The sequence below is a fragment of the Peromyscus maniculatus genome, chromosome 15 (genome assembly GCF_049852395.1).
Source record: "Peromyscus maniculatus bairdii isolate BWxNUB_F1_BW_parent chromosome 15, HU_Pman_BW_mat_3.1, whole genome shotgun sequence".
Taxonomy (NCBI): domain Eukaryota; kingdom Metazoa; phylum Chordata; class Mammalia; order Rodentia; family Cricetidae; genus Peromyscus; species Peromyscus maniculatus.
The window spans coordinates 56,837,995-56,865,974 of NC_134866.1; the positions used below are offsets into that span (position 1 = coordinate 56,837,995).

At 38.1% G+C, this 27,980-nt stretch overlaps 1 protein-coding gene across 13 annotated transcripts in view; it reads left to right on the top strand.

The window, feature by feature from the left end:
- Mctp1 (multiple C2 and transmembrane domain containing 1) overlaps nucleotides 1-27,980 on the top strand; it is a 589,465-nt gene that overhangs the window by 388,091 nt on the left and 173,394 nt on the right. For all 13 annotated transcript variants that reach the window (XM_042261777.2, XM_042261779.2, XM_042261778.2 and 10 more), the window contains 2 exons: nucleotides 13,567-13,753; nucleotides 18,358-18,451. In XM_042261777.2, coding sequence (XP_042117711.1) covers nucleotides 13,567-13,753; nucleotides 18,358-18,451 — 281 coding nt within the window. The remainder of the gene's footprint in view (nucleotides 1-13,566; nucleotides 13,754-18,357; nucleotides 18,452-27,980) is intronic.

Consider the following 27,980-nt stretch of genomic DNA (forward strand, 5'->3'; position numbering starts at 1 on the left):
TTTACAATCCAAAGAGAATTCATACATTCCCAGAGTAAAAGGAATTTTAGTCTAAAAGTAAAAACAGGAATCCAAACCGACATTCAAGGCTCTTCATTTTTATTTAAATGATTCTGACACATCTATTTAAGCAATAGCTTTCACCATATGCATGTAATATGGGAGATAAAGCTAAGTTTCAGTTAACCATTAATATCTGGCTTTGTAAATGAAGTTGGGGGAACACCACTGTTATCTAGGAATTGCATTATACTTTAATCTTTTTGAAAACAGGGGTCTCTGTTGGACTTTGCCCCTCAGAAAAAAATACTATTGTCAGAGTTCTCTGGAAGTCATTTTGTTTTTTGGTATCTACCACTAACTTAAGTCACAGCATGCATCTGCCAGTCTGAGAAGCAGTCCACCATGGCTGTGTATTCGACTACATCTCCCTCCTTAGGCTGTGATCTCTCTCAGGGAGTTAGACTCGAGCTCTTCTGAGGACACTTACTTATTATTCATAGTTTAAGCAACAGTTCCTGTCTGGGTAATCAGATAACCCAAGTGGAGCCTGCTCCTTCCTTACTTTAAATTCAAACTATCTGGAATGAAGGGGCTGTGCTCTAAAACCTGCCGGCCTCTGCTCGGGCTACTGTCAACGTGGAGGGTCAACAGGACTTGTCCATTTCCTGTTTTACTGCATAATGACAAACATCATTTAAGCATTGCTTCCTAAGGGAAACGATTTCCAACTTTGGATACTGTAAAATGTCACCGCCCAGTTTGTACAGGCTTTTCCCTTTTCCCCAGCGGAAAACATGTTGGGCAGAGGAGGGCACATCTGCCTTACTCCACCTTGCTTCTGGGCTTGTTATGGTTTGTTCAATGTTTATTTTCAACATTAGGCTACATATTCTTTTGAATGTATGTTTTGCGAATGTAAACTCAATAGTAAGGCTAGTCTGTTCATGATAAAAGCAAGGCTGACTATCAGTTAAAGAAACATGTTCAAATCTGGAATGATGAAGCATGAATATTTTAGCAGTGAAGAAATGCCTTCCTCTAGCCTCACTCAAACCCATGAAGTCAGGCTTCTGCCCCAGCTGTTTCCATCAGGCCACCTGCAAATCCCAAGTCATGTGACCCGCTGGCCACCTTGCCTCACTCAGCAGCACAGAGGGAACTGGCTGATGGCTTCCTTACTTTGAAACAGGGTTTTCACTTGGCTTCCAAGATGCCATCGCCCCTCCTATCCGGTGGTCTCCTGTGAACGTTTCCTCCCTCACGCTCTCACAGAACAGTTCTAGAGCCAACGCTTCGGATCTGAAACCTTCTCTCCTTCTCTGCCACCCCCGCCCCATGAGTTTACCCTTCCTGTACCACTCAGGACTGCCAACTGCCAGTGTTCTGGTCATTCTGATAACCCCCATCCCCATATCCAACTTACTACTTTACTACTGGAATAATTAACATGCTTCTTCTATTTAGACACTCCAGAGTTAAACTTCAGCCTCCTGGTCCCCGAAAGCTGGGTTTTCCCAGGTCTTTTGCTAACACCGAAAGTATCAGAGCCTCCTTCTTATTCTTTCTTTTTTCTCACTTTCATCAAATACACCAGCAGCCCACTCTTTCATCAAGGCTGCGGCCTAGATGACATGAAGATCTTCCATGAGACTTGCCTCTTAAAGAATCTACACACAGCAGAAGCATCAGCAATGGGAGGAGCCTTCAATGCATGGACCTTTGGAGGCTCCACATCACCTCTATGGCTGTAACACCAGCCTGGCTAACCACCTGCTTCCCTGTAGACCCTGGCCACAGCCAGTTCCTTCCACCTTTCTCTTCTTCTGACAGTCTATATAGTCACCAACACCATTTTTTTAAATTTAATAAAGCTTTTTTCCCCAAATGTGCAGTCATTTGAGCCTGTTCCAGCCTCTTTCTCAGCAGCTGGGGGACTCCACCCTTAGCATTTCCAATGTAAATCACTTGAACTCTATGGTCTTTACGAAGGGGCTGCTGAACCTTGGCTAACTGAACCTTCAGGATCTTGGAATCCGTAACTGAGACCACAGTCAGATGCTCCCTGGAAGTCTGTCAAGTGAATCATAGCTCGATGAGCCAGGCCACAGTTGCTGGGTTGGCCTCTGCATCCTGACCACTTTTTTTTTTGCTCCTGGACATCTGGGTCTTTTTCTTTCTCACCTGGCTTTCCGATATCTTTATCCTACTTGTTCTTAGCTGTTTTTTCAAGGCTCAGAGAGTGGCAGGGACCCGACAACTTCACTAAGACACTGGTTATAAGGATCATTTAAAACTGTATTTAATCTTTATGTGATAGGTGTCTGTGTTTGTGCATGTGCCATGGCACACGTGAAGGTCAAAGACCAGCACTGTGGGGTCTGTTCTCTCCTTCCTTCTTTGCCTGCATTCCAGGGATCGAACTAAGTCCCCAGGGACACAGCAAGCACCTTTATTTATCGAACCATCTCTGCAGTCCCAAGAGAAAAAAGCTAAAACATAAATAAAATAATTTAACTCCTCCACTCAAAACCCTTCACTTGTTTCCCATTAATGGTCTGGTAGAAGCAAAGTCCTTGCTGGGGACTACTGTGCTCTGCATGGCCCCACACCTCTGTGCTGAAATGCTATCGTGTTTCCTCCTCTGCCTTCTGCACAGAAGCTCTTCCCCATCGCACTGGACCCTGCACCATCTGTGGCTCCTTTCTTTACATCGTTTGCCTGCCTTGATTTTGTGCTTTCGTCGGCCTGCCTGGTAAAACCCTGTTTCCTTAGCATTCCCTTCCTCCCACCCCGCTGATATTTTACAGACACAGCCACCATTGGTATACTGTGTCCTCCTTACTGTGTTTGATTATCCATTTCACTGTCCTAGAACACAAATTCCATGACTGCAGGGACATTTGAATGTCTGTTTACTGTAGCATCCTCAGAAAGTATGTGACACACACACACACACACACACACACACACACACACACACACATATGCTCAATAAATATTCTTTAATTTGAAAGCAAACATTTGAAGCTTGATTTAATATTGGTAATTATGATTATTCATTTTTTTAAATAAAGAAGGATCTGATACCAGATGCTTATATATTATCAATATGACCATGATCTGGTGGAAGGCACAAACTTCAAATATAATTATGGAAAAATGTATGGATATTATACAAAGGAGAAAAACCAGTGAGTTAGAGTATAAAAGTGTCTGCATAATGCCTATGCTTAAAATACTAAACTAATATATTTAGGAGAAAAATTATTCTATATATTATTAAGATTATTTTACCACAACATTTTAATTGACATATAAAAGTGTACCTATTTTTAGGGTGTCATGTATATAAAGATATATCTTGTGTTATGTTGAAATCAAGGCAAGCATATATAAATCCTTAGGAGCTTACTGCTGGGAACATTTACAATCCTATCATGTAGATTATGCATGTAGACAGAATATTGTTACCTAAAGCCACACTCTTGGAGCACAGTACACCAGAACTGCATCTCATCCTGACCAGTCAGTGTTTCCTGAGCCTCTATCACTCTGTTCTTCCAAGACTTTTGATCCTCTAATCTACTTTTAACTTTTGTGAAGTCTGCCTTTTTAGACTCCATGTCAGTTAGATCAGGGCACTAATTATTTTTCTGTGCATGGATTATTTCACTAGGTGAAATGATCTCCTGTTCTGTCTGTATAGCCATAAATAAATACATTCCATGCTTCTTTACATTTTGGAAAGTCCTAGTATCAAAAACAGAATTTCATTATTTAATCAACAAATAATATTCTACTGTGAATATGAATTACATATCCTTTACCCATCAGTTGATGGATAGTAATGTTGTGTCCACTTCATGGATACTGTGAGCAATACTGCATTAAACAGAAAAGTAAAGAGTCTGAAGTATTTTTGTATTTTTTTTCTCAATTGTTTCATGGTTTTAGATCTGCTATTAAAGTCTTTCATCTATTTTGAATTGGTTTGTACACTTCGGGAGAGATCATGATCTGGTTTCTGCATGTGGATATCCAGTTTTCTTAAGACCAATCCTTGAAGAGTCTGCCTATGCTCTGCTCCATGTTTCTAGTGCATCTGCTGAACGTCCTTAGTTGTGGATATTTCGCTTTACCTCTAGGCTCTGAACTCCACTCCATTTGTCTAAGTGTCTTCATCAGCTCTGCGATATATTTTGAAGTCGGGTAGTATAATGAGTTCAGCTGTTTTTTTGCTTGAGAATGCTTGCTCTTTGTGGAATGTTGTTCATACCCTGATAGAAACTACATTGTGTCTGGAAGTCATTTTGTGTAGAATGGACATTTTTAAAAATTAATTTATTTATTAAAAATTTCATTTATTTTACATACCGACCATAGTTTTCCTTCCCTCTTCTCCTCCCATTCCTCCCCCCCCCCACCTCCTACTCCCACATCCACTCACCCCCATCTCCACTCAGAGAGGGTCAAGTCTCCCATGGGCGTCAACAAAGCATGACGTCAAATTGAAGCAGCACCACGCTCTCCCCTGTAGCGTGGACATTTCAACAAAATGGATTATTCCAGTTTATGAACCTACCTTTCCGTGCTTTTGTTCTAAATTGGTTCATTCTCAAATATATTACTTTCATAGCTATTGTAAATTTAGTTTGTTTTCTTTATAATTTTTCAATTAATTTGCTATTGATAGATTGCAATATTACGGATATTTATCTATTGATTTTGGATCCTACAATTTTGAGAAAAGTTATCCGTAATCTTTAATTGGCTTCAACAGTTTTCAGTGGGTCTTTGGGTCTTTGGGATATTGCATAAATAAGATCATATCACATATAAATAGCAACAGTTTGCTTCCATTTCTTCCTTTTGCCTGATTGTTTTGCTGGGACATTCAGTACTATGGTTGAATTAAAAACTTGAAAGTTAGAATGTACAGATTCTATAGAGATATCTCCTAGCATAATCCCATTCAGTATGACACTAACTATATGTTATTACCATAACATATGTTATATAACTCTATGGTTTCATTGTGCTGTGGTATGCTTCTTCTAGTACTGTGTTCAGAGTTTTCATCATCATGATATAGGGGAGTTTAAACATTCTATTGTTTTATTTTACATAAAAATATATCCACCAAGAACAGAGATCAGCCATGACATACAGCTCAACATGAGGAGGGCATAGATGGAAAGCGTGTACTATGCCGATTCTGCTGATACAAAAAACAAAGGCAAAGTTGGTTAAGAGGCTGCTTTTGGCTACACAAGTGGGGTGACTGATCTACGGCACAAACCCAAGTTTCCTGACCTGAAAGTTGACCCTCTGCTTACCACAGTCTGCATTCAGCATGTCTTCTGGACACCTTTGCCTCCTCAATAAAATAATCAGTCACTAAAACAATTTAGATGAAAGGTGGAATAATGTTAATCTACATGTCATTATTTAACTTTCAGATCTTCTGCATTTTGGCAGACAAGAAAGACTGCCGCCTTTACGATAGTCAGCTAATAAATCCTCATGATGGTTACACTTTTATGCAGAGCAGTAATCTGAACAAATTGGTTGCTGACAGCTGAGGTAAATTGCCAAGAATGAGGGTTGTGAGAAGCAAGTTGCTTTTATGAATGTACAGAATAAGTAAATCCTATAGCATGCAAGTTTATTCAGTTGGAGTTATCCGTAATCCAATATGGCAAGATTTATGGTATAACTTATTAGGGTGCAAAGTGTCTTTATCTTTAAAGTGGTATTGATTTGGGGATATATGTATTTTAGGTTGGTGAATTGCTAGTGACGTTATTCATTGTATGTTATCAGGACCTTGGTGTTGGTACTGCCTGAGTAGAGAGTTTAAGAAAAGTTTTATTAAATGATATATGATAAGAAAACTTACTATAAATTGGCTAGCTCTAGGCAAAGAACATGTTCCCCATTCTATATCACAAAACAACCCTATGACTCTGGAAAGGGTGAAAATGGAATGTGAGGTGAGCTCACGTGTTCAGGTGTAGTGTGGAGGTGAACACTTGGGTTCAGGGTTAGCGTGGAGGTGAACATGCTTGTTCAGGGTTAGCGTGGAGGTGAACATGCTTGTTCAGGGTTAGTGTGGAGGTGAACATGCTTGTTCAGGGTTAGTGTGGAGGTGAACACTTGGGTTCAGGTGTAGTGTGGAGGTGAGCACACATGTCCAGGTGTAGTGTGGAGGTGAGCACACATGTCCAGGTGTAGTGTGGAGGTGAGTACTGTGTCCAGGTTTAGCGTGGGGAAGGAGGAAAATAGTCATTGGCTTTGACTTTCCACTAAATTCATATTCTTTCAAAGTCTAAGATGAGTGCGTTTTCGTAGTCAACTCTATGACTCTGATTTGGGACATTTGTTTGCAACACCAAAACTATAAGACCCTTGGTTCCTACATAAATGAGGAAGTAAAATCACATGCATTGTTAACTGCAAAGCATAGAGATTTGAAAAATAATGAGCTTTTTATTAAGTCATTTCATTTTTACTGATTTCCTAACTGAAGATTTGTGGAATGGGATATTTCTTAAGGATGATAAACATAATTTAAATTAATTTTAATCTTTTGTTCATAAGTTATTATTTCCTCCCAAAAGTTTTAAATTTGTGCTTATTTCAATATTTCATAACTAATGGGCAAAGTTTCCATTATAATTTCTGAGTACTACTACATGTAGTTTCAGTAGTTTACCTTCAAGGCCATGAACAGGGAATTTTACAAGTTTATGGGTGTATGCTCTGATAGAAAAATCTTCCCCACACAACTGAACCATGGTAATTTTGGACAACAGGAATTCAGCTTTGTTTTTTCTCATCTAATATTTGAGGTGGAGATAAGCTTCTGAACAATCGTGAACTTGGAAACAAGTCAGTGGCTCCATGCTGAGTTCTCTTCACTGTAAATATTCCAAAGTATGAGCCATACTGATTCATAATATAAGAACCTGTAGTATTTTACAGACTATGGATTAGAGTAATATAAAGTAGTTCTCATACATTAAAACATTTTTAAAGCTTCAAATAACTTACTGAATACTTGATTTTTTAAAAAGTCTGTAAAACTGTTTTTCAAATACCTTCCCCCAAAAGAAACCCTAGAGATTGGTCCTCTTCTTTGGAAGGTTTATTTTTAAATATCTTGTGAATTATGATGGCTTCAAAGTATCTTTAGCTAGTACTTCAGGATATAAACTATACTTCGAAATTCAATGTTAAAGAAAATTGATATAAACTTGTGTTGCAAATGTTCTGCTTGATAATTTGGACTGTTTGGGCTGAATTCTCGGGAGGTCTGGTTATCCCCAGTGATTTGTGACTCCTGGGGTCTGACACACACCGTGGGTAGGGACTAGAGGTGTCAACACTCCAGACTTTTAGCATAGATGTTCTCTTGTGCATGCTCACTTAGCGTTGTCTTCAACCCACAGTTATTTAATGGAGATATTTTTAAGTTAATTGTGCATTTTGTGAGACTTAGCTTAGTTAAACTAGATTATATAATTATATAATTCTTGAATCCACAGGCTCAGGCCTGTATGAGTTGGAGTTCAGAGCACACTAGTGTCACTGTCCATTAGTGGTGCCTTCCATGTCTTCCCCATTATACATTTGGTGTAGGTCGATGTGTATACCCACCATGGGGGTGGGAAATGACTTCAAATAGTTCCATCTCCCACTTGTGCCCTGGAGACTCATGCTGACATACCAAGGGTGCTAACCACAAGGTTATTTTACCTGGAAAGAGACATTGACCATCATCAATTCAAGAGTAGCAGAGGCAAGGCATGGGAAAGAAAAAGTGAGATGAACCCTGTTTTCTCCTCCAGTTCTCAGGAAAAAGGTCATTGAAGATGTATAATCCTTCTTTCATAAGGTTAAAGAATCCAAATATGCATAATGTATGGTATATATTCGAGTTCTGATACAGAAGTTAGGAAACATGAATCAAGCTCTTTGATCTCTGAACTCAGATTTTTTCATTTTTTGGAATGCATCAAAATGTCTCTGAAATCCCCTTCAGTGTTAATTCTGTTTTGACTGTTATATTAATTGATTGACTTATTAATTGGTGAGTTGGGTTTGGGTATAGATAGTTCAAAGTTCAAATGAAAGTGAAGGGGATGGTGTAACTAGACAGCACTTGTAACTTTCAATCTATCTTTTATTTTTGTGCTCTTACGGCTCTAGCTAAGAGAGGGCATTTTGCTCTTGAATTTCTATTTGATAAGCAAGTAAGGCTGAGAGGAAGTGATGGTGCTCACCTTTAGCCCCAGCATTCACTCAGAAGGCAAAGGCAGGAAGGTGTCTGTGAGTTTGAGCCAGCCTGGTCTATATAACAAGTTCCAAGGCAACCAGAACTACATATAGAGGCCATGTCTCAAAGTAAAATAAATCTCAAGCACAAAGAGCTTAAGTGATTTGCTTAACATCATAATACAAATGAGGTTTTCAGGTCAGCATTCTGAATCCCTGAGCATGTACTCTGACATCAAATAACCTTGTTCACATCAACACCAAGTTGGTGTGTATTCAGTGTTCTAGAAATAAAGATAGGAGAACCTAGATTTTAAACAGGTGACCTCTAGAAATCTGAGAGGATCTGACACATGAGTGAGTGAGTGAGTGAGTGAGATAAGTGTCATAAATAGGTAAAACAAAATGAAAGAGAGAGAGAGAGAGAGAGGAGAAGGGAAGGAAAGAGGGAAGGAGGGAAGGATGGAGGGAGGGAGGGAAAGAGGGAGGGAAGGAGGGAGGGAAGGAATCAGATCACTTTCTAGGTAGATGAGACAGAAGTTCAGAATGAGCATTAGGCATTAATTTTTGCCTTACCATGATGATGCCCTGTCGCCACAGGTCACTCTTTGGCCTCTCTAAAGTAACATTTCTTTGTAAAGAGTTTAATATTCACAAAGCACTAAATAGAGTCTACGTGCTATAGAGGACAAGATGTTACCCCTCTCCTACAGATGCTTCAGGACATGAAGAACGACAACTGAAAGGTTTTTCAGTAGGGTTAGTAAACGTTAGCCAAGCAAAGGTAGGTAGACTATCATCTCATCCAGACCTCCAGAACCTGGTGAAAAATATGGGTAGACTGGACAAGTGGCATGGACAAGTCACACACAGGCTGATAACAGCTTCCTGAGGGCACTGTCAGATTGCTGGGGATATTTCTTAGGGGAAGGGAAGCAGGAATAGGGATATAGTCAAGTTTTTAACATCCAAAATTGGGAGTGTGTGTAAACTGTATCAGCACATTTCACCTTAGCCTGGGTTCTCTAGAAACAAACTCTGAGTCAAGAGTTTGGTGCTGCTGATTTACTGGGAGGTGTGTTCCCAGAAAGTAAGGTACGAGATGATGAAGAAGAAGGAGCCTTGGCAAACAACACAAGGTAATATGCTGCCAAGCCGTTCACTGTCTTCTGTGCATCAGGGAAAGGCTGCTTAGGATGTATATGTACATAGCCATCTGCAGTCAAGCAATGTCAGATCATATTTTGGAGTAGTCTGTCAGACTGAAAGAGGTATCAAAAGTTATCTTCCCACTTCCTGTTCTACTGATAAAAGTTCACTCCACAGTAAACCAACCTCTTCATGTTTCATTGGGGCTCCATTGACAGGTTCTGAGAGCAATATTGCACTCTACAGTGTGGCTTTGCATCCAAATGCAGATGTGGCCTTAGAAGCCAGAAAGTCCAGGTATGTAGAAGCTAGATCTGGATTGGCAGTCACCACTGCTGAGGAGAGGACCCAGTCCACTTGGGCAAGGGAAAGATTACAACTTGTAGGAAGAAGAGCTGTGAGGGCTTGGGTACAGTGACTAGTGGGGGTAGTAGTGTGAAGAGCAGCCTTTTGGGGACACAAAATCAAAGTCACATCTTAGTCACAGCAAGTGACTGAGCCCCAGGAGATCAAGTCTCCTGGAGAATCTAGGGAAGTAATTATGATAGTTTAAATATGTCTTCAAACCGAATGTGTAGCTCCCTGCTAGAAAACACATGTGAAGTGTTTCTCTTTGAGCCAAAGAAAAGGGTCTACAGCACCTTCCTTTGTCCTTCTCCTCCATGCTGACATTAGAGGCACCCAGTGCTATTGCTTCAATATGGGATGAAATTAAATTATATAGATTTCTTCTTACACAGCCTTTCGAGGGTCTTTTGCTTTGTTTTGCTTTATAAGATGGATAAGGAATAATATTTCATTACCTATAAGATAAACTTGTTCTTTCAGGTTTTTAGTTTGTAGAACTGCGAAGAAAGCAAGACACAAGCGTAAACATGGATAGAGTTATCACAGATTGTGAGATTGGGGATTCTCAGAGTTCATCTAGTTCAAGAAGCTCATAAGTGCTGATGAGAAAAGTGAAATTCAAGAGGGAACGTTGTCTTGGAAAAGGTCATACAACTAATTAGTGGGAACGGAGTCCTGGAACTAAGGAAATGACTCTGGGCTCTTCATCCCTGTCAAGTATTTTTGGAGTTCATGAATTTACATTACTGCTTTAAAAAAAATAATTTCATGTTTTCATTTTTGAAAAGCATTCCTTACATGCCTAGGTCCCCTGGATAGTCACTTACTTCTGTAGTTCATCTGTGATGAATCCTTTCCTTGTGAGGGATTTACCAGCACAGGTGAACCACATACAAGCCCTTCAGCCCACACCAATTAGTGCTATATTCACAGGGTAGTAGACTATGCCACAAGGGTTCTGTCTTTGTACATATTTGTTCAAAAGCTGAAAGAGAATGGAATTTTTTTTCTACATCTGATCCCAGAAGTCATTTGATTTAATACTCAGCAATGAAGTTGTGATACAAACTTTATCTTCAAGTTAACAAGACAGTTTGGCTAAGTTATAGCAAAAAAAAAATTGACATTTAAAGCAGCATCATATTCCTGAGCAGAATTTTAGATAAATAAGATGTCTGAGGGACCACAGTGAAAACCTCCCATGTTTTAACATTGAACTCTCATGTCTAGCATATTATTGTTCTCTATATTAAAATTAGGACAGTCAAAATGCTGAAACAATACACATGGTCCTTCCTGTGAGCATATTCAATACTGAAGTTTTAGTTGGTGAAGGAAAAACATTCCTATAAATTTATCTTGTTTACATTTTACTAGTGCCATACCTTTGAAATTTTCATTTGTGAAATGCTCTTATAAGAACAAACGGCTTTCTTCCCTAATTTGTACATAGTTTAAAACATTGAAGTAAAAACAACACAATTTTATACTTGGAATGGAGATGTTTCCTGTAATGGAAATATCTGGTCATCTCTGAGAACCATTGGTAACTGCAGGCCTTCCTCCAAGAATGCAGTTCCTCAGCAACAGTCTTGGAGCTGAGAATGCTTAGGTCTTCCATTTCAGAGGCCCAGGGACTGGCTCTGACTCTGGTTGTTACTGTGTGTGTCCATTTAGGTCATGTACCTTCCTGTTCCTCAGTTTTTCACTGGCATGTTGGAGATTGCAGGACTCACAAATCCTTAATACCCATTGGAGCAGAGAGAGTAAATAAGTGAAATAGGCCAGCTACAGCAGAGATGGTGAGAGTCACGCATTCAGGGAATATGGTCCTGTATTCAAAATTAATGTATTTAGAATTGAACTTTTATTTGGCACAACACACACACAATCATATGCACACGCACGCACGCGCGCGCGCGCACACACACACACACACACACACATACACACTAGATCTATGGGTGTGATTCCATCTAAAAGCTGCCAGTTTGCAATTTCTAGAGGAAGTAACCTTGAGAGCCCTTTGAAGCTCTCCTGTGGCGACTCTGAAAGAAAGGAAACCGGATCGTCTACACAGCCTGTGCAAAGTGGTCATGAGCTGGAAAGGGAACCGGCCAGAGGCTTGTGTGTCTCCAGCGCTTTTCTGTGTATGATAGCGCACATCCTATACAAGACGAAGGAAGGAGGGAGGGGCCTACGAGTGTGCGGACAAACTGAGCTGGGGGTGGGGTGGAACAAAAGCAAGGTGGATGTAAGACTCCTGTTGGTCCCCACTGTACCCAGCCAACATTCTGTCTGGATCACAACCCCGTTCGGTCATCTAGTTCCACTCACTCCTGACCCATTCAGTAAGGCCAGGCACTGCGCCAGAGCTGCAGAGGTCTCTGAAATCATTTTCATGTTCCTCCTTTCATGAGAGACTGCTTTTGACTGATTGTTTTTCATTGATGTGTTTTAACTTTCAGTTTACTGCGGGTGTTATTGAGAACTTGATTCTAATTACAATTAGAATGTTAGATAAGGCATTGTGTGGGCTTTTTATTTTTAACTTTTTTTTTTAACCACTGAAGAGAATTAGTGATAGTATTTTGAATTGAATGTTGTATTAATGGAGTCAGCGAGGTTACTGGTATCCTAGCATTTGGAAAGTGTATTCCAGAATTGTACAGACTAATTTCTAACTCTCTTAATAATAGAATTTAGCACATATCCTGTGTCTAGTCATAGTCATTGTTAATGCTGTGCACAAAATAAAAGTAAATGTCAGATTCCCATTCATTTTATGAAATCTCATAAGAGAGATATTTGAATTCAGCTACAATCTTTGAAGACTTTAGATACTGTTATTATCCTACTATTATTTAAAGACAATTTTAAAACAAAACAATAAATGGTAGAGTGAGGAATGAAAAGGATCAAGCATTTAATCTTTCCCTTATAGGTGCCCATCTCATTTATGATATATTGAGAATATTGACTTTGGTAATTGGCTATTTCTTAATTTTCACCGTATTTTTTGGTGTGTGTCACAGCACATGAGTGGGTGTTAGAAGACTGTTTGTGGGAATCAGTTCTCTCCTTCCACCACGTGGGGCCCAGAGCTGGAACTCAGACGTGCAAGCTTAGCAGCCAGCATCTGCACCACCCAGGAGTCTCATCAGCCCCCTTTTCCTGTTTGAAGTTTTTTTTTTTTTCTTTATCCCTGCCTTCTCCCTTTCTCTCCCCCTCTCGGGTTATCAGCCTGATAGTCACTATATTATCTGCCTCCTCACAATCAGTTGACATTTTTATGAAAAGAGTGCAAGGTGTTTTAACTGTAAGAGTGGCACATGCGGCGTGACTTGCCGCATTGTGCAGCCCTGAGAAGACACATTTAGATTTAGTGAGTGTACCGTAAGTACAATTTCAAAGGTGTAAAACTTAAGCTCCCACAGTGAAAGTTCTATTTGCTATTCAATGACATTTATGAATTGGAAGGAGGGATCACAAAATGGCAGCAGTGGCTAGTTTGCCTCCTCCTGAATAGGTACGAGAACCCCCACCAATTCATGAAAACAGTATCAGAGGATATACCAATTCAACTTCACCTGAGTTTGTATCTAACAGGAAACAAGCCATTAAAAGTTCTATGATAGCCAGGGCCTGAATTTTGTGAAGAAAGGCAGTTGATCTTCCACTGTCCCAGATGGTATTTCTATTGCTTTGCCTTTCACAGGGCTCCGACAAACCCATGTCTGTTTGATGTGGTGAGAACGCCACTTGCTAATTCAAAACATTTGTTTCTAGGTGCCAGGTTGACCTGTCGTCCCTCAGTAGGGAGCAAACGCACAAGCTGGAGTTACAGCTGGACGAGGGTGCGGGCCACCTGGTTCTGCTTGTCACTCTGACAGCCTCAGCCACAGTCAGCATCTCCGACCTCTCCGTCCACTCCCTGGAGGACCAGAAGGAGCGGGGAGAGATACTAAAGAGATACGTACGTATGCAATGAGCTTCCTTACAGACCCATGTGTAGACTAGATGAGGTTGTACACGGTGTGCCCAGAAAGACAAGTGGATTTCGGTTTGAGGAGCAGAGAGCAGGCCCACATAGGTACATGCAACCCTGCAGGAGCCTCGGCATCGCCTGCCGATGTCTATAGCTTAGTCATCTCCAAGATTTCACAGCACATTCTGGATTCTAAGGTTCTACCTTGTGATTTTAATCATATAGAGAAACTCTCCATAAAAGAGCTCAAATTTATTCATCCCTTTAATATTAATCCGTGGCTCTGTGTAATTTCAAGCACAACTTGAAATCTAAAATGAGGTTATTGGCATACTGGGAAGTTGGGAACTACAAAGTGATGTTTACTGCTCAGAAAAGCCTAACTGCGTCCGGTCAGTATGGAAGTGAAATGCAATCAAAATGTAGCCCCCATCATTCTGATTGAATGTGAGGTGTGAGGGTGGAATGGAGTGCCAATAATCACCCTTCTCAAATGTTATGTCCTTTAAATAGTCAAATCTTCCTATATCCCCGCGACTTTGTGGATGCATTTCTCACCATGTAGTTGTCGTGAATCACCAGAGGGGGGAGCTCTTGCTCCACCATTGTCTCTTAATGGAGGCTTGGAAAAGTAAATGCCTTGGTACCCATGAAGCTAGGGGAAGGCTTTTCCACTTCAAATCACAAAGCTTGTATTGTACAGTGCTGCCAGGTGTTTAGACGGCTCCTCTAGACACTCAGTCATGAAACCAAGCTCCGACTAACAAAGAATGGCTTTTTAAAAAACTATTCCTATTTGCTGACTGACATCCTTTCAATAACTGAATTTAATAAAGACGTACCTTATCAGGTTGTGCAGCTAACATGAAGTGCCCGTACGAATGCTCTACAATATTCTTCAAACAGATTAGCAGGATGTACGCCTCAGCAAATTTATTCTGGCTATCTCCACTGAATCAGCTGTCTGCTAATGCTTGTACAACTCATCCACCAATGGTATTATCATAAACAGTTTAATAGAGGTGACTTAGCAAGGCTAAATCATGTATATTTTTAAACCACCTAAGAGCCTAAGTTATTGTATAGTATCTTCTAATATATAATTGCAATTATGAAAATTATTTCACATTTTGCTACTCCACCAAAAGTATATTCTCTAGTTACTAGAAATGAGCTTTCTGAATTAAAACTACCATAAAAGAATTAATTGGTATATTAACATGAAAATTCATCTGGGCATTAACATTCTGTAGTTACTGGATCACTATTTTAATATTATCTCATGTATGAAGATGATACTGCTGTCTACATAATTAGAAGTAATCCACCTATTATTGATTGATTTTGTTGTTGTTGTTGAATAGGCTTCCTTTAATCAGCTGTCTCCATTCTGAATGTGAATACTTTGTTTTTTCATCTTTTCCAAAATGCTAGCTATTTCAATGAAATGTAAAATGTTATGTTTGGCATCTCAGCTAATTCTCAGGTTATATTCTGCCCAATGCATTAAAAGGTGAATTATGTTTAAATATGCTTTTTTTGTAACCTCAAATTTCAGGCACTGGTCTCCCTCTCCCTCTCGAGACACACTTGCTAACAAGTGGTAATGCGGAACATTGAATGTGCTATATTAGTGTTAGCTCACAACAGTACAAAGACAAAGAGCAACCTCTTGGTGGCTTTAATGTATTTTATACTTTGTGTATTATGAAATGAATGAATTTTGCATGATGTCTAATATATACCCTGTTTTGATGAAACAGGTAAAGGGGATCACTGTTCAGCAAATTATTTCTGTGTTTTTTTTCTTTAAAAATGCACATGGTGTGTGTGTGTGTGTGTGTGTGTGTGTGTGTGTGTGTGTGTGTGTGTGTGTAAAGTGAAGGTTAAACTTGAGAATTTGATTTGGTTTGTATTTGGTGCTAGTCAGGGTAGGGAAAGGAATGAATTGCCCTACTCTGATATGAAACAGCCCTAGAGAATCTTGTCACTGCTCAGCACTGAAACCCCACAAATTAACCAGACATTCCTGAGTGAGCTACTATTTGATCACCACATTCTGAGAAGGTGGCTAATTCCATTTTCCCGTTCTTTTCTTCTTTGGAGGGGGAAGAGGGAAGGTCAGTAGGGTCGGGTAGTAATGGGTAGGAGTCCAAGAGCTGCTGTTTGACCTTTTCAGAACGGGTTTGCTGAACCCCTGCTCCTCCTTGTCACAGTTTAAAAACCAGAGGAGCTGGTTTAGAGAAGAAGTTGTTAGCATTCCATTTTTATTATGACATTTCACAGTCATCTGATTTAATGTCCCTTGACCGGATTGTCCACCGTGAGACGATGGGCTTGAAATGTTATTTAGAGCATTGATAAAAGGTGAGCGGTTCTACGATGACAGCAAGTCATAAGGCTGGTGGTGTGACATTAATTTTCTCCATAACAGAGATGGAATAAGACGTCACGGTGACAAGCTGTCAATCAGCTCTGGCCCCTCAGAGCATCTCTGTACCATAGGATGGGGTATTGCCTCTCCCGTAATAGAGCTGAACCGCGATGCTCTCTCTGACAGCTGCTGCGGCCATAGAGAAAATATATTATACAGCCTTTCATTAAAAAAATAAAGAGGACTCCTCTCCAGAGCATTTCAATCTCTTCCCATCTATTGAGGGCTTAGGATTCACAGCAGATCATGGATTCCTCTGCTATGGAAATTTCTGGCTTCAAAAGCCATCCAGATATTGAGGCCTTCTAAAATAACCATAAATAACAACATGGGAACACCCCTTGATAAAACGTTTCAAAAAATTACAGTTTTAAACTGGTATTTATTTGCTTTTTCTTTGAGTTCTTATTATAATCTATATGCCACTGGCCTATACAGTAGAAATTTGCAATAAATTGTCAAGTGTCAGATGATTGGAGAATGAAACCTTCAAACTATAATCACCCCTCTAAATGCAAAGCAGAGCCCCAGAATGGAAGTCCCAAAGATGGTGTGGCTGTGGCCGTTCCCTCAGCTTCCCAGAGCAAAATGTTCTGACTGATGATATTTGTTTTAGTCACAAGGAAACTTGGTTTAAATTGCTCCTGAAAAATTAAAGTGCTAACCCTTGTGATGAAACTATTCCCCATCATTAAGGAAGAATTCCTAGCTGGTTTAATGTATCAAGTGAGCTCTGAGATAAGTCCCTTCCCCAACTTTATCCGTGATGTAAGACACAGCGTACCTGGAAGCCTCAGAACCCTATCACTGCTGCTAATGATAAACCTTTGTTTGGTAAGAATTTAAAAAAAGAGACAGGTGCATTTTTACTAAATCTAGTCAAATGAGCCTTAAAATAAATTTTTGGTGAAAAATAGTTATTTATGATTAGAGATTAAGAGGTGGCCTTCCATACCGAGCACTGTTTTTACAAAGTCATGCTATGAGATTACACATTTGCCTGTCTTTCTTCCCCTCACTGTACCAAGGTTAGAGCGTCAGTGTAAATAATGACAGGCCATCAGGACTGATAAAGTTTGTACTGCAGAAGCTTTGCTTTGTGTGTACCCTCACACTAGTAATACACTGATGGGGTTGCTTGTATTCTAGCAATTTCTGATAGATAACTTTTTTATGCAGAAGCATATTAAACTATCTTGTCATGAAACATTTTAAAGGTGGTGAGAAATTGTCTTTGATTTACTCATTAGAAGCACTGACATTACCATAAGAAAAAAATATGAAATGTAAACAAAATGCATATCAATGCTCTGGAGTTTTATTTACCCACTCATTAGATTCATTGTGTTGGCTTTCCTCCTTACCTACTTCAAGTACTCTGCTTAGTAAGACATCACGATCAGTTTTTGCTTTTTATCATCAGGCTCTTCTATCAAAAACTCAATGGTTCTATACATTATAGAAAATACAAATATAAACTGAAGAAAATATTCTCACCACCTTTGATTTGATTTGATTTACTGATTTGATTTGCTTTTAAAAATTGTCTCTCAAAATTTTTATAAAACTATGTATGTCTTTGAATTAGCAAAGTCTTTAGAAAATTTCCCCCTTAGAAAATTAGCAAAGTCTTTAGAAAATTTCCCCCTTATCTAAGCACTAAGAATGAAATGGCAGGAAAATAATTTGTTAGTATTAACTTCTTGATAACTCCCTGTCTGAGGAGTGCTATGCAAGCACTTATATGAGTTAATATTGTTCATTATCATCTTCAAACTATCATATTTACAAATGAAGATTTGTGAGGTCCTTTAATAGAAGACATTGAGAGAAGCTATGGAGACATCTGCTTTGGGGCTTATTGCTCACCATCTACTGAGTGTTACTTGTAGGTAGTAACTGTGGTATTTTTATTTCAGAAAATAATTTATCACTAATTATACAATTGTGTGTGTGCATGCGCACACATGCATGGATGTGCTCATGTACACATGCATTTGTATGCTTTCCTGACATAGGAAGTATAATTTGTATTGAAAAAGCGCAAATGACCCTTTGACCCCTAAGAAAACATCCTGAGAAAATTTAGTATTTTATAAGCATATTTTTGAGGCTTCTTTAGATTTCTTTTCCTAATGTCCATGTTTGGGTTTTCCAGAGCCCACTGAGGATATTTAACAACCTAAAAGATGTGGGATTTCTCCAGGTGAAAGTCATCAGAGCTGAAGGTTTGATGGCTGCTGACGTCACAGGTAGGCGCTGATGCAATTCCCCTACTCTATATACCAAAGGCGCGCCAAGTCTGCACAATGGAATAACCCAGCCCTGCATTTTATCTCAGTGGATCATTGAAGTCATGGGTGGAAATGGAAAGATGCAGAGTTGATCTCACATAACATTTGATAATCCCAGATGCCTACACAGTTCTATATTTTAAACGGTGTGATACACTAAAAATAAATTATAAAAATAAAAATAACTTCTGAATTATTGCCCTCCCAAAGTTTAATCAGTGTAGTAGGAGTGAAGTGTCCAGGCATTTTCATTGTGGAATACTGAAGCAACAGAGAGCCATTTTCTGTCAGTCATCACCTGCTTTGCTCCCAGCATTAATACTGTAAGTCAAACACTCATGGAATATGTTATCTCACTCACTGAGAAGTTCAGCAATGCAATATTCCATCATGTGAATGCTTCATATTGCGGTTGCTACTGTAATTCCCTAGTTACACAAGTTCTTCAGTATACTATAAAAGTAATTATGTATCTAAACTAGGCATATATATATATATATATATATATATATATATATATATATATATATGTTACTTTTCACCCAGAACATAGGAGTATGAAAACAGCAAAATGAGTCATGTGTCTTCCCTAGTTTAGTATCATTGTTTATTCAATATATTAACAAATGAGATGATGGTGTTTATATCATCAAGATGCAGAGTTAATTATTTTGTTCAGAACTGTGACCATTCATTTGTCATTTAATTCCATAAGGATTTGAGGGAGGTTCATACCACCCATTGAATTATCTATCTAAAATTGGATGGCAAGACTGTACTGACTTGCCAGTTCCATGGAAATCTCACCGTGCTAGGAAACATTGCCTTATTATTTGTGGAAATAAGCATATCATTCTAAATGTTAAGCAAGATGGCCCTGATAAAGTTACAGACTTATTTGAATAAAATACTATCCTTTTCTTACAGTTCAGTGGTCTACAGATCACTGTATTCTTCTTTAATTCATCCAGCAGAATTGAAAATAGATTAAAAGATAATCCCCTTCAAAATTAAATAGCAGATATATGCTCCAAAATGGCAATATTTAAAATTTTCATATTTATATATTATCACTTGAGTATAATATGTGACAGATATAAAATGTTAGGGATTTATAGTTTCTTTGAAAAGATAATTGTCAACTCATTTGTAAACTGAAGACAATAACACTTTAAGATATATATATATATATAGAGAGAGAGATAGATACCTGAGAATAATGGGTATAATAAAGCTATAATCTTTGAGTGTGAGCTATCTTAGCATTTGGTAGTAAAAAAAATGGTGAATGGTGAGTTTGCACATTTTCTTTCTTAAGAACTTGGTTTCTTGTATAGTTATCAGTGAAATAATCTGTGCACAATAATTTCTTATGGAAAAAAATCACATAACTATTATTTCAAACGCTTAGCTACCTGCCATTATTCAAGCTGAATGCAATTGTGTAAGTTTGTCTCCTCTTGGAAAGAAGCTGTCATTGATTTTAAAACTTCATGAATATGCAAACTAGGTTACCCTACTTGGCCTGTCTGCCACTATGGAAGTTAAAGGACATGTTCTTTCAAAGTTGGAAAAAATAGAGATATTTCTTTCCTAATGGGTCTATGTAAATCAATGTGAATAACAATGGTCTTTCTGCTGGAGATTCAGTGTGATATAATTTTATTTGATAAAGTGAACATTAATTTGGCGAATCCTGAATAACTGAATCTCAAGTTTTCCCTTCAGTTTTACGGATATAAATCTAATGATTCCTCATTCCATGTTAACCTTATAATCTAATGGGCTCAGGACAGAACAAGAGAGATGTTGAACTATTCAGGGGCCAAGTGGATAATTTTGTCTTTGACCTTGTTCACCCTTGGACCTTCTGTGGCTTTTATGACATTTCTGATGGTGGCAAAAATTATGGACCATGTGTTTAAGTCAGAAATGTCTAAATATATTATTAATTTAAATAGAAATAATACTTATGAAAATATGAACAATTTAGGGCACAAATAAGCTCTTTGTGTGCTTGCCTTTTCTTCATAGAACTTTGAAAAGTTGGTGTCCCTCTTAATGGCTAATGACAGCCAAGCTCTGCCTAAGGAAAACATGGGGTTGAATAGCTCGTTCTGTCTTTGACTTCAAACAAGCACACATCTAGAGCTGTGGTTCTCAACCTTCCTAATGCTGCAACCCTATGGGACACATAGTTAAGTTGCGATGATGACCCCCAACCATAAAACTTTTTGTTGCTACTTCATAACTATAATTTTGCCACCGTTATCGGTTGTAATGTAAATATTTTTGGAGATAGAAGACTGTCGGAGGGGTCGTGATCCACAAGTTGAGAACTACTGATCTAGAAACTAGAAATGGATAAAGGGAATTTTAAAATCATGAGTAATTCTTTATGCTAAGTCAGGAATATTTTCTGACTGGTACAAATGAAGCTATAGTTAGAAGATATTTGGTTTCAGAATACTTCTTTTCTACAGTAATCTAACAAGACAAACTTACACTTGACCAACTTTTATATATTTTTAAAATGCTTTTAATCATTACAACATAAAGCCACATAAGCACAATTTTCAATTAATATTCCAACATTAAATGAGCACAGGAGAGAAAGATTCTGTAATCTTCTAAGTAGCCATCAATCTTACTGCTGTTACAAAGAATTTTTTCCTTTCAAAATGTAAAATTTTTCTTTTGTTACAACACATTCATTGAGAAACATTGTGATACTGTATTAACTCTGTGTGAATAAAGAGCAATTGAGACTCTTTGAATGAGTGAGTATAAAGCACAAATTACTTTTTAATGAAACCCTCAATTCTTTCCCTTTCCACAAAAAGCCTCTAGCCTTGTTCGGCTGAACACTACTACTACAGTAGGTCACTTCAGTTAAGCCCCTAATAAACTATTGATAGTCAAGGGTAGTTTTCTCTTCGGTCTCAATAGCCCAGTGTTGGACAGTGCACTTCAAATCATTAAGGTTAATACAGATTTTTAAAAGAGATTAACTCTGGTGGTTAAGGCCTCAATTTACAGCTCCCACACATATGCACACGTTGAGCACAGCACAAGAGTGGATGGAAATTTCAGTCAAGTTGTGGACAGCCTTTCACAGCCTGAGAAAGTGGCACTGGGATTTGAAGACTTGGTGCACTAGATTCTTCCAAGGGAAAAAGTTTGAGTAACTGAAAAATACTTCTAAGTGCAGCTTACTCACCTTCAGCTACCCGGCGAGAGGTTACTGCTTCTCTGTCCTGTCAGAGCAAAAGCTGGAGGCTCTGGTCCTGTTTTCGGGGCAGAATTCTTTCTGACATGAAATCACATGTTCCCTAAAACTGGCCAACTGGGGAGTGTGTGTGTGTGTGTGTGTGTGTGTGTGTGTGTGTGTGTTTTACAGGAAATGAAATGGTTTGGGTTTTGTCTTTTTCTTGCTCCTGGTTATTCTTTGTCCTTAAGTAGGCCTAATTTTTGCATGTGACAAGCATTTCAAGTCTTCTGTATTAAGTGAGGCTTTCTCAGCAGAGTATTTAAACCTGGGAGATGAGTTCTTTCAAGTTCCAAAAGGAAGAAGAGACTTCTCCTCTTCCTCAGCCCGCCTCCCACTCTCCTCCAGTTTGAATCCTCCTCAGCCCTTTCCTCAACCTCCCAGGTGGCTCCTCAGGACCTCCTCCTCATGTCCCCAGGGCTGTGGAGTTTGTTTGTTTGTTTGTTTCTTGTTTTCCTCTGAGGAGGAGGTCATACTGTCTCCAGGGAGACCAGCCCCTCAGAAACAGTGATGGGAAGAACTGGGAGACCTTGCCACTATGTTAAAAGGTCCTCTCCCAGGTGAGCTGGTTTGGAAATGAATGTGCCATCTCTTTCAGGAAGCAATAGGGGAGAAGAGAAGGGGGATTATGATTAATAGTCACTGAAATTGTCCCATTAAATGAACATTTTCCCCCAGACTAAACTATGAACAAAGACTTGTAGCATGTCAGCCCTGTAGTCTAGAAAGCAACTAGTTATTAAAGAGAAATGTTTAGTGCCCCCTTTATTTGCATAGACTTTTCCATGTTTTCCTTTTGGAAAACTGTCTTCATTGTTGGAAAATATTTAAGTAACAAAAAAGCAGAAAAAGACATGCTACAGTTTTTCTTTTTTTTTTATCAGCTTCTGTGATGAGAGTCTTATTATCTTACAAAATAACGGTGAACTGCTCAGATTCATTAGCAGAGCTAAATTTAAGCCCCAGTTGACAGGCTGCCTAGAAAACATTTTGTTTTGCTGTCTGTGGGCTTTAATTAAGATGTGTTCAAGTTCATTCCTCTTCAGTCTCGCCCCCACCCCACTTGCCGTGTCACAGACCGGCGATCAGACACTTTGAGATGGTCCGGCCCATGACTTTGACCTTCTGCGCAGTCCGGCGTTCCCTGGGGAACCGTTCAACTCATGAGGTCTGATTTCACACTTCCAGGATGCCTCTGCGCTCTTAACAATGACAGGGAGACAAAGCCCTTTAGAGCAGGCCGCATGGGGACTTGTTTAAATTGGAAACCAGAGAGGAGTCAAGGAACAAGGTTAGGGCTACAGAATAGTGCTTTTAATAAAGAGCTCACAGCGCTGGCGCAGCTCAAAGAGGTCTACCTCTGTACAATTAATTGAGCCATTTATCTGGAGCATCTTAGGCCTCTACTTTCTCACAGAATTGCGTGGTAAATATCAGCTAAGAAGCAAATGAGATATGCATGAAATGAATTTTAACACTTTGATTACTGTGCCTCCAGTCTTCATTAAAAGTAAATTTATTTGTATTTCTGACCTCATTATCAGTAGGCTGCCTGCATTTTTATTGGTTCCTGTGATTTCCAGCTTGAGTGTGTCATGAAGGTATATTTTATACAGAGATTGGGATTTATTATTCTTGATATTTTCCCTGAACATTATGGGTCTATTCAGAAAAAGAAAGTGAAAAGGCAGCTATAGAGAAGAAAGCAAGTCAGTTCCTGCAAAGTATCATAGAAAGTTGGAGAAATAGTATCATGCATATATTTATTCTAGACTATCCTTAAATAATATACTGTCTTTACAAAATCACTTGTGGGTTTTTTTTTAGCAAATCGTACAAAATGTAGTTACTGCATCAAATGTCTTTCACACTCTTGTTGTCGTGTAGAAGGGTGTGGCGATGTTTCTCCTGTGGGATGGTAGCAGTTTAGACTGTAGTAGCATGTACCTAAAGTTGCTGTTATCGTATGTAATAATACTGAGAGTGTCCAGCAAGCATGGACTTACATTTTATGATCATTGGTTAAAATCTACAATGGTAGAATAGAAAGTATACAGCCTTTAATATGTACATCATTCCATTGAATGGACCAGATAAAAGAAGAGAGTAAAATAATTTACAGCTAAAGAAGATACTGAAGGTATTCCCAATGTAAACAAAAAATAAATATTAACAAAAATTAAACTTTTATTTCCATGCTTTATTCCCATGATATAAGTTAGACTGCAGAAGATCATTTTTAGCAGTATACTTTGATAAAACATTTTATCCAATTCATAAAGCATCAAAGCTTGGCATTTTTGTCATGATAATATGCCTGGTTTAGAAAATATTCTTACATACAAACTCACATGTGATAAATGCATTGATGCTCTTCTAATCTTTGCTGCACCCAAGATTAAGCAGCAAAGAGTACCACAAACCAGCAGCAGCTTGTCCTTCCTTGTGTCAATGTGTAACCTAGACATAAAACTTCCTTCCTCTAGTGTTACATTTAAAAAAATCATGCTGTAATTGCAGAAATGGAAAGGTATTCTTTTTTAAAAGCAAGCCATTCTTATCAATATATGTTAAAACATAAATGAAAGTCATAATTTAGTACAAATGCTGGTGTAGTTTGAGTCTGAACCAGTGTTTCAAATGGAATTACAGAAATCGTGTGTGATTCATATGCAGGTCACATGGTTAGGAGATTCTGCTCTGGAAGAATAGGTAGGATGACAAAGAGACTAATAATTGGGTTTGATATGCTCTAGAGGTGAACGACTATGGGCTGAGAAAGTGGTTGCCCCCCTATCAGTAGGAAATGAGGGACAGAGAAATACTATAAAATAATTAATCAGGTTCTGTGGATCCAAGATTACAAAATGATCCTTTGGGTAAAGAAATGGAAAACTGCTGGCGTGGCTTGTAAAACCAGCCTTAGGGTTGGTTCCCTCTGTGCTGAAGGGGTTTAAGGTGCTGCAATCATTTTAAATTAAACTATCTTTTATATTTTGTTAGAGTAAGATGTAGTTATATAAATAAGACGGTCACTTCTTAGAACAATGGATCTAAGAAATGCTGCTGAGAAGATCTGATTTTATGTAGGTTTCTAAGGGGGGAAAGAGAAAACCCTTTACTATAGAAATATTTGGGCTGTATAATCCTATAGTTAGAATCCTAAATCACTGAGCAGTCAAGCCCAAGAGTGATTTAAAGATTGTTGTCAATGCAGATACCTAATAAGGGATCCATGGCTCTGTCTTTGGTCTACACTGTTTATTTACTAACAGCTTTGACAATATAATTGACTGCTTGCTTATCAAACAAGAGGGTAAGTTGATTCATTTATATAAGACTAAAATATGGCTGCAAAAATATCATAAACATTTTATATGTCTCTTTCTGTGTGTATATATATATATATATGTGTGTGTGTGTGTGTGTGTGTGTTTACAGACTGAAGTAATAGTTTATTCAATAAAATAAATATCAAAATATAAATTTAAGGCCTTACATGGTTTAAAAATAGGGATGTTTTGCTCTAATGGTAAAAAACACAGAAAATCCTTTAGGTTTAGAGATGAGTTTAAGCATTATGAAAGTGAATTATACATACATTAGCCTTGTTATCATGAATGAAAGTCAAATGTTGAGAATTATGTTTTCCTGTCAAAGCTATTCACCAAGAACATTGATAGGCTGGTTATAATGCATTTTCAACTGAAATATATTTTAATCTTGGTATTTATAATGATGTCAATTGAAAATAGATTCAGGATGATGATACTAATAACAATAATAATAACTAACATTTTTGAGCCTCTGTCATGTAAGATATAACTTTGATTTTACACAAGGATTATCAGAATTAATCTCATAACAACATGATTAAAAACTATTGTTATCCCAATTTTTATAATTTAGAAAACTGAAGAGTAGAAAGACTGAAAGATTAGCTAATTCACACACGTGCACACATGCACACACACAGGCACACAAGCACACACGTTAACACACACACACACACACACACACACACACACACACACACACACACACACAAGAACAGCCACACAGATCTGGGTCCTTATTTTAAAACAATTTGATCACTACTCTGCAGATGGGAGACACTAAAGAGCTGTGTGTCATTGCTTTATGGTTCAAAGCTCTATCCCAGGGAAGGTATAGATAAGGAACTGGCAAAAAAAAAAAAAAAAAAAAAAAGTAGTGGCCAAGATTCATGTCCAAAGAGCCTTCTTCCTTCTAGCAAATTAATTTTTTTATTTAAAACATATTTTTTCATACAGTATATTCTGATAATGGTTCCCCCTACTTCTCCCTTTCTTTCTCTCTCTCATTAGAAAACAAACTGGCATCTATAATAATGACGATGATAATAATAATAACAATAATAATAGGAATAGGAATAATATAGATAAAAACAAGCAAACCTGAATAGAACAAAGCAAACAAACAGAAAAAAAAAGAAAAAGCACAAGAAACACTTACAGACACTGAGGTAAACACATTCACACACACAGGAAACCCATAAAAATAAAATAGGAATTTATAATATAAGCAAAATTTAATCAGAAAGTAATTTAATTTAGAACATTAAGAGAGTTATAGAATCTTTGTGGGCATAAGGGATCTAAGAACATGGATTCTGTTTCCATTCTGCAGAGATTAGCATTAATGTCCATGGAAGAGTGAAAAGTGGTTTCTCCTACCACACCAGCAACTTAAGAAGAAACCAATAAAAACAGTTTGTACGGCTCATTCATACCTGTCATCTTCAACAACAAAATGACGTGCTCACAGTTAACCTAATTCTGGTAGCAAATTATAGGCATGTACACCTGATTCACACAACATAAATCACACACACACACACACACACACACACACACACACACACACACACACACCTCCCTAGCTGCAAGCGAGCCTGGAAATATCATTCTAGGCTTCATGGCCTCAGTGCAGTACAGGAAGAGAATCTGCAAGATGGGTAGAATGGACGCCCAACCATGGTACCCCATGCAGGAGGCCAGGCTGTGCACCTTTAGCACATACTGGCTGACAGAGGCTGTGTCTTTATTTTCTGCCTATCACTTTAAATAGATTTTAAAATTGCTACAGAAGGAAAATTAAAAATGAGTCAAAGATATATAATTTTATATACTAAAACATTTTCAATATAAATAAACATTTTCCAAAAATTACAATTCTAAAAATGAATCAGAAATTTCAGTGAGAAAAAAAATTTTCCCTACCATTGAGGCAGAGTCTGAATGACCCCCTGGTTACCTGGATGAGATTTGTGACTGTTCCTTAAGGTGTCTTTCAAAACCATCAGCTTCTGAGGTAGTAGTAATAAGGTGAATAACAATCCCAAATGAGATAGAAAAATAGAAAACATCATTCTAATTCAGAGACTTGCCAGTGACAGTTTTCATGTTTCCCTTGATTGAGTTTCTTTAACCCCCTAATACTAGATAAATTTGTTAAGTCTATAATGAAGGTTTTCCTTCATTATAAAGGTCTCTTTAGCTAAGTAATTTACTTATAGGAAGCTAATTTGAAATGCTTTTCTGCAGGAGGGTCTACATAAGTACAAGAGGTCCTGAAATATTTAAGAAGGTTGGCACAAACAAAGAGTTTAATGTATTTTATGCTTATTATAGATGAAACAACTTATTTGAATCTATGCTTGTAAAATAAACATCATGCATATAATGTTATCAAAATGAATTTAAAATGAAGATTTCCATGTAATGTAAGCTTGTAAGTATTCATGAATGATTTTCTGTGGGCTTTCCTCTTTTTATAAATCCATAGTCTTCCTTTTCTTTGTGTTCCCATCTCTCAATTGTCATGTTCCACTTGCTATTCTTTGATTATAAATTCCAACTTCTAGAGTCTATCAAAATGCTTCAATTTAGGATTCAATAATACATCTAGTTACATGAAGTCCTATGATATTCTTATGCATCTAGTTCTCAATTACAAGGGAGAATAAAAAAAAGTTAAGAGGTGCACAGTATAGGTGTCCACTGCTCTGAGTTTTGTCTCAAGTGTAGCCCAGGAATCTCTTGAAATTCCCAACATGCTTTCAGAAAAGTATGAAGTCAAAACTATTTCTATAATAATGCTAATATGTCACTTAGCTTTATCGTATTTTCTCCCATAAGTACACAATACAAGTTTCTAAAGTCTATATTAATGTTCAAT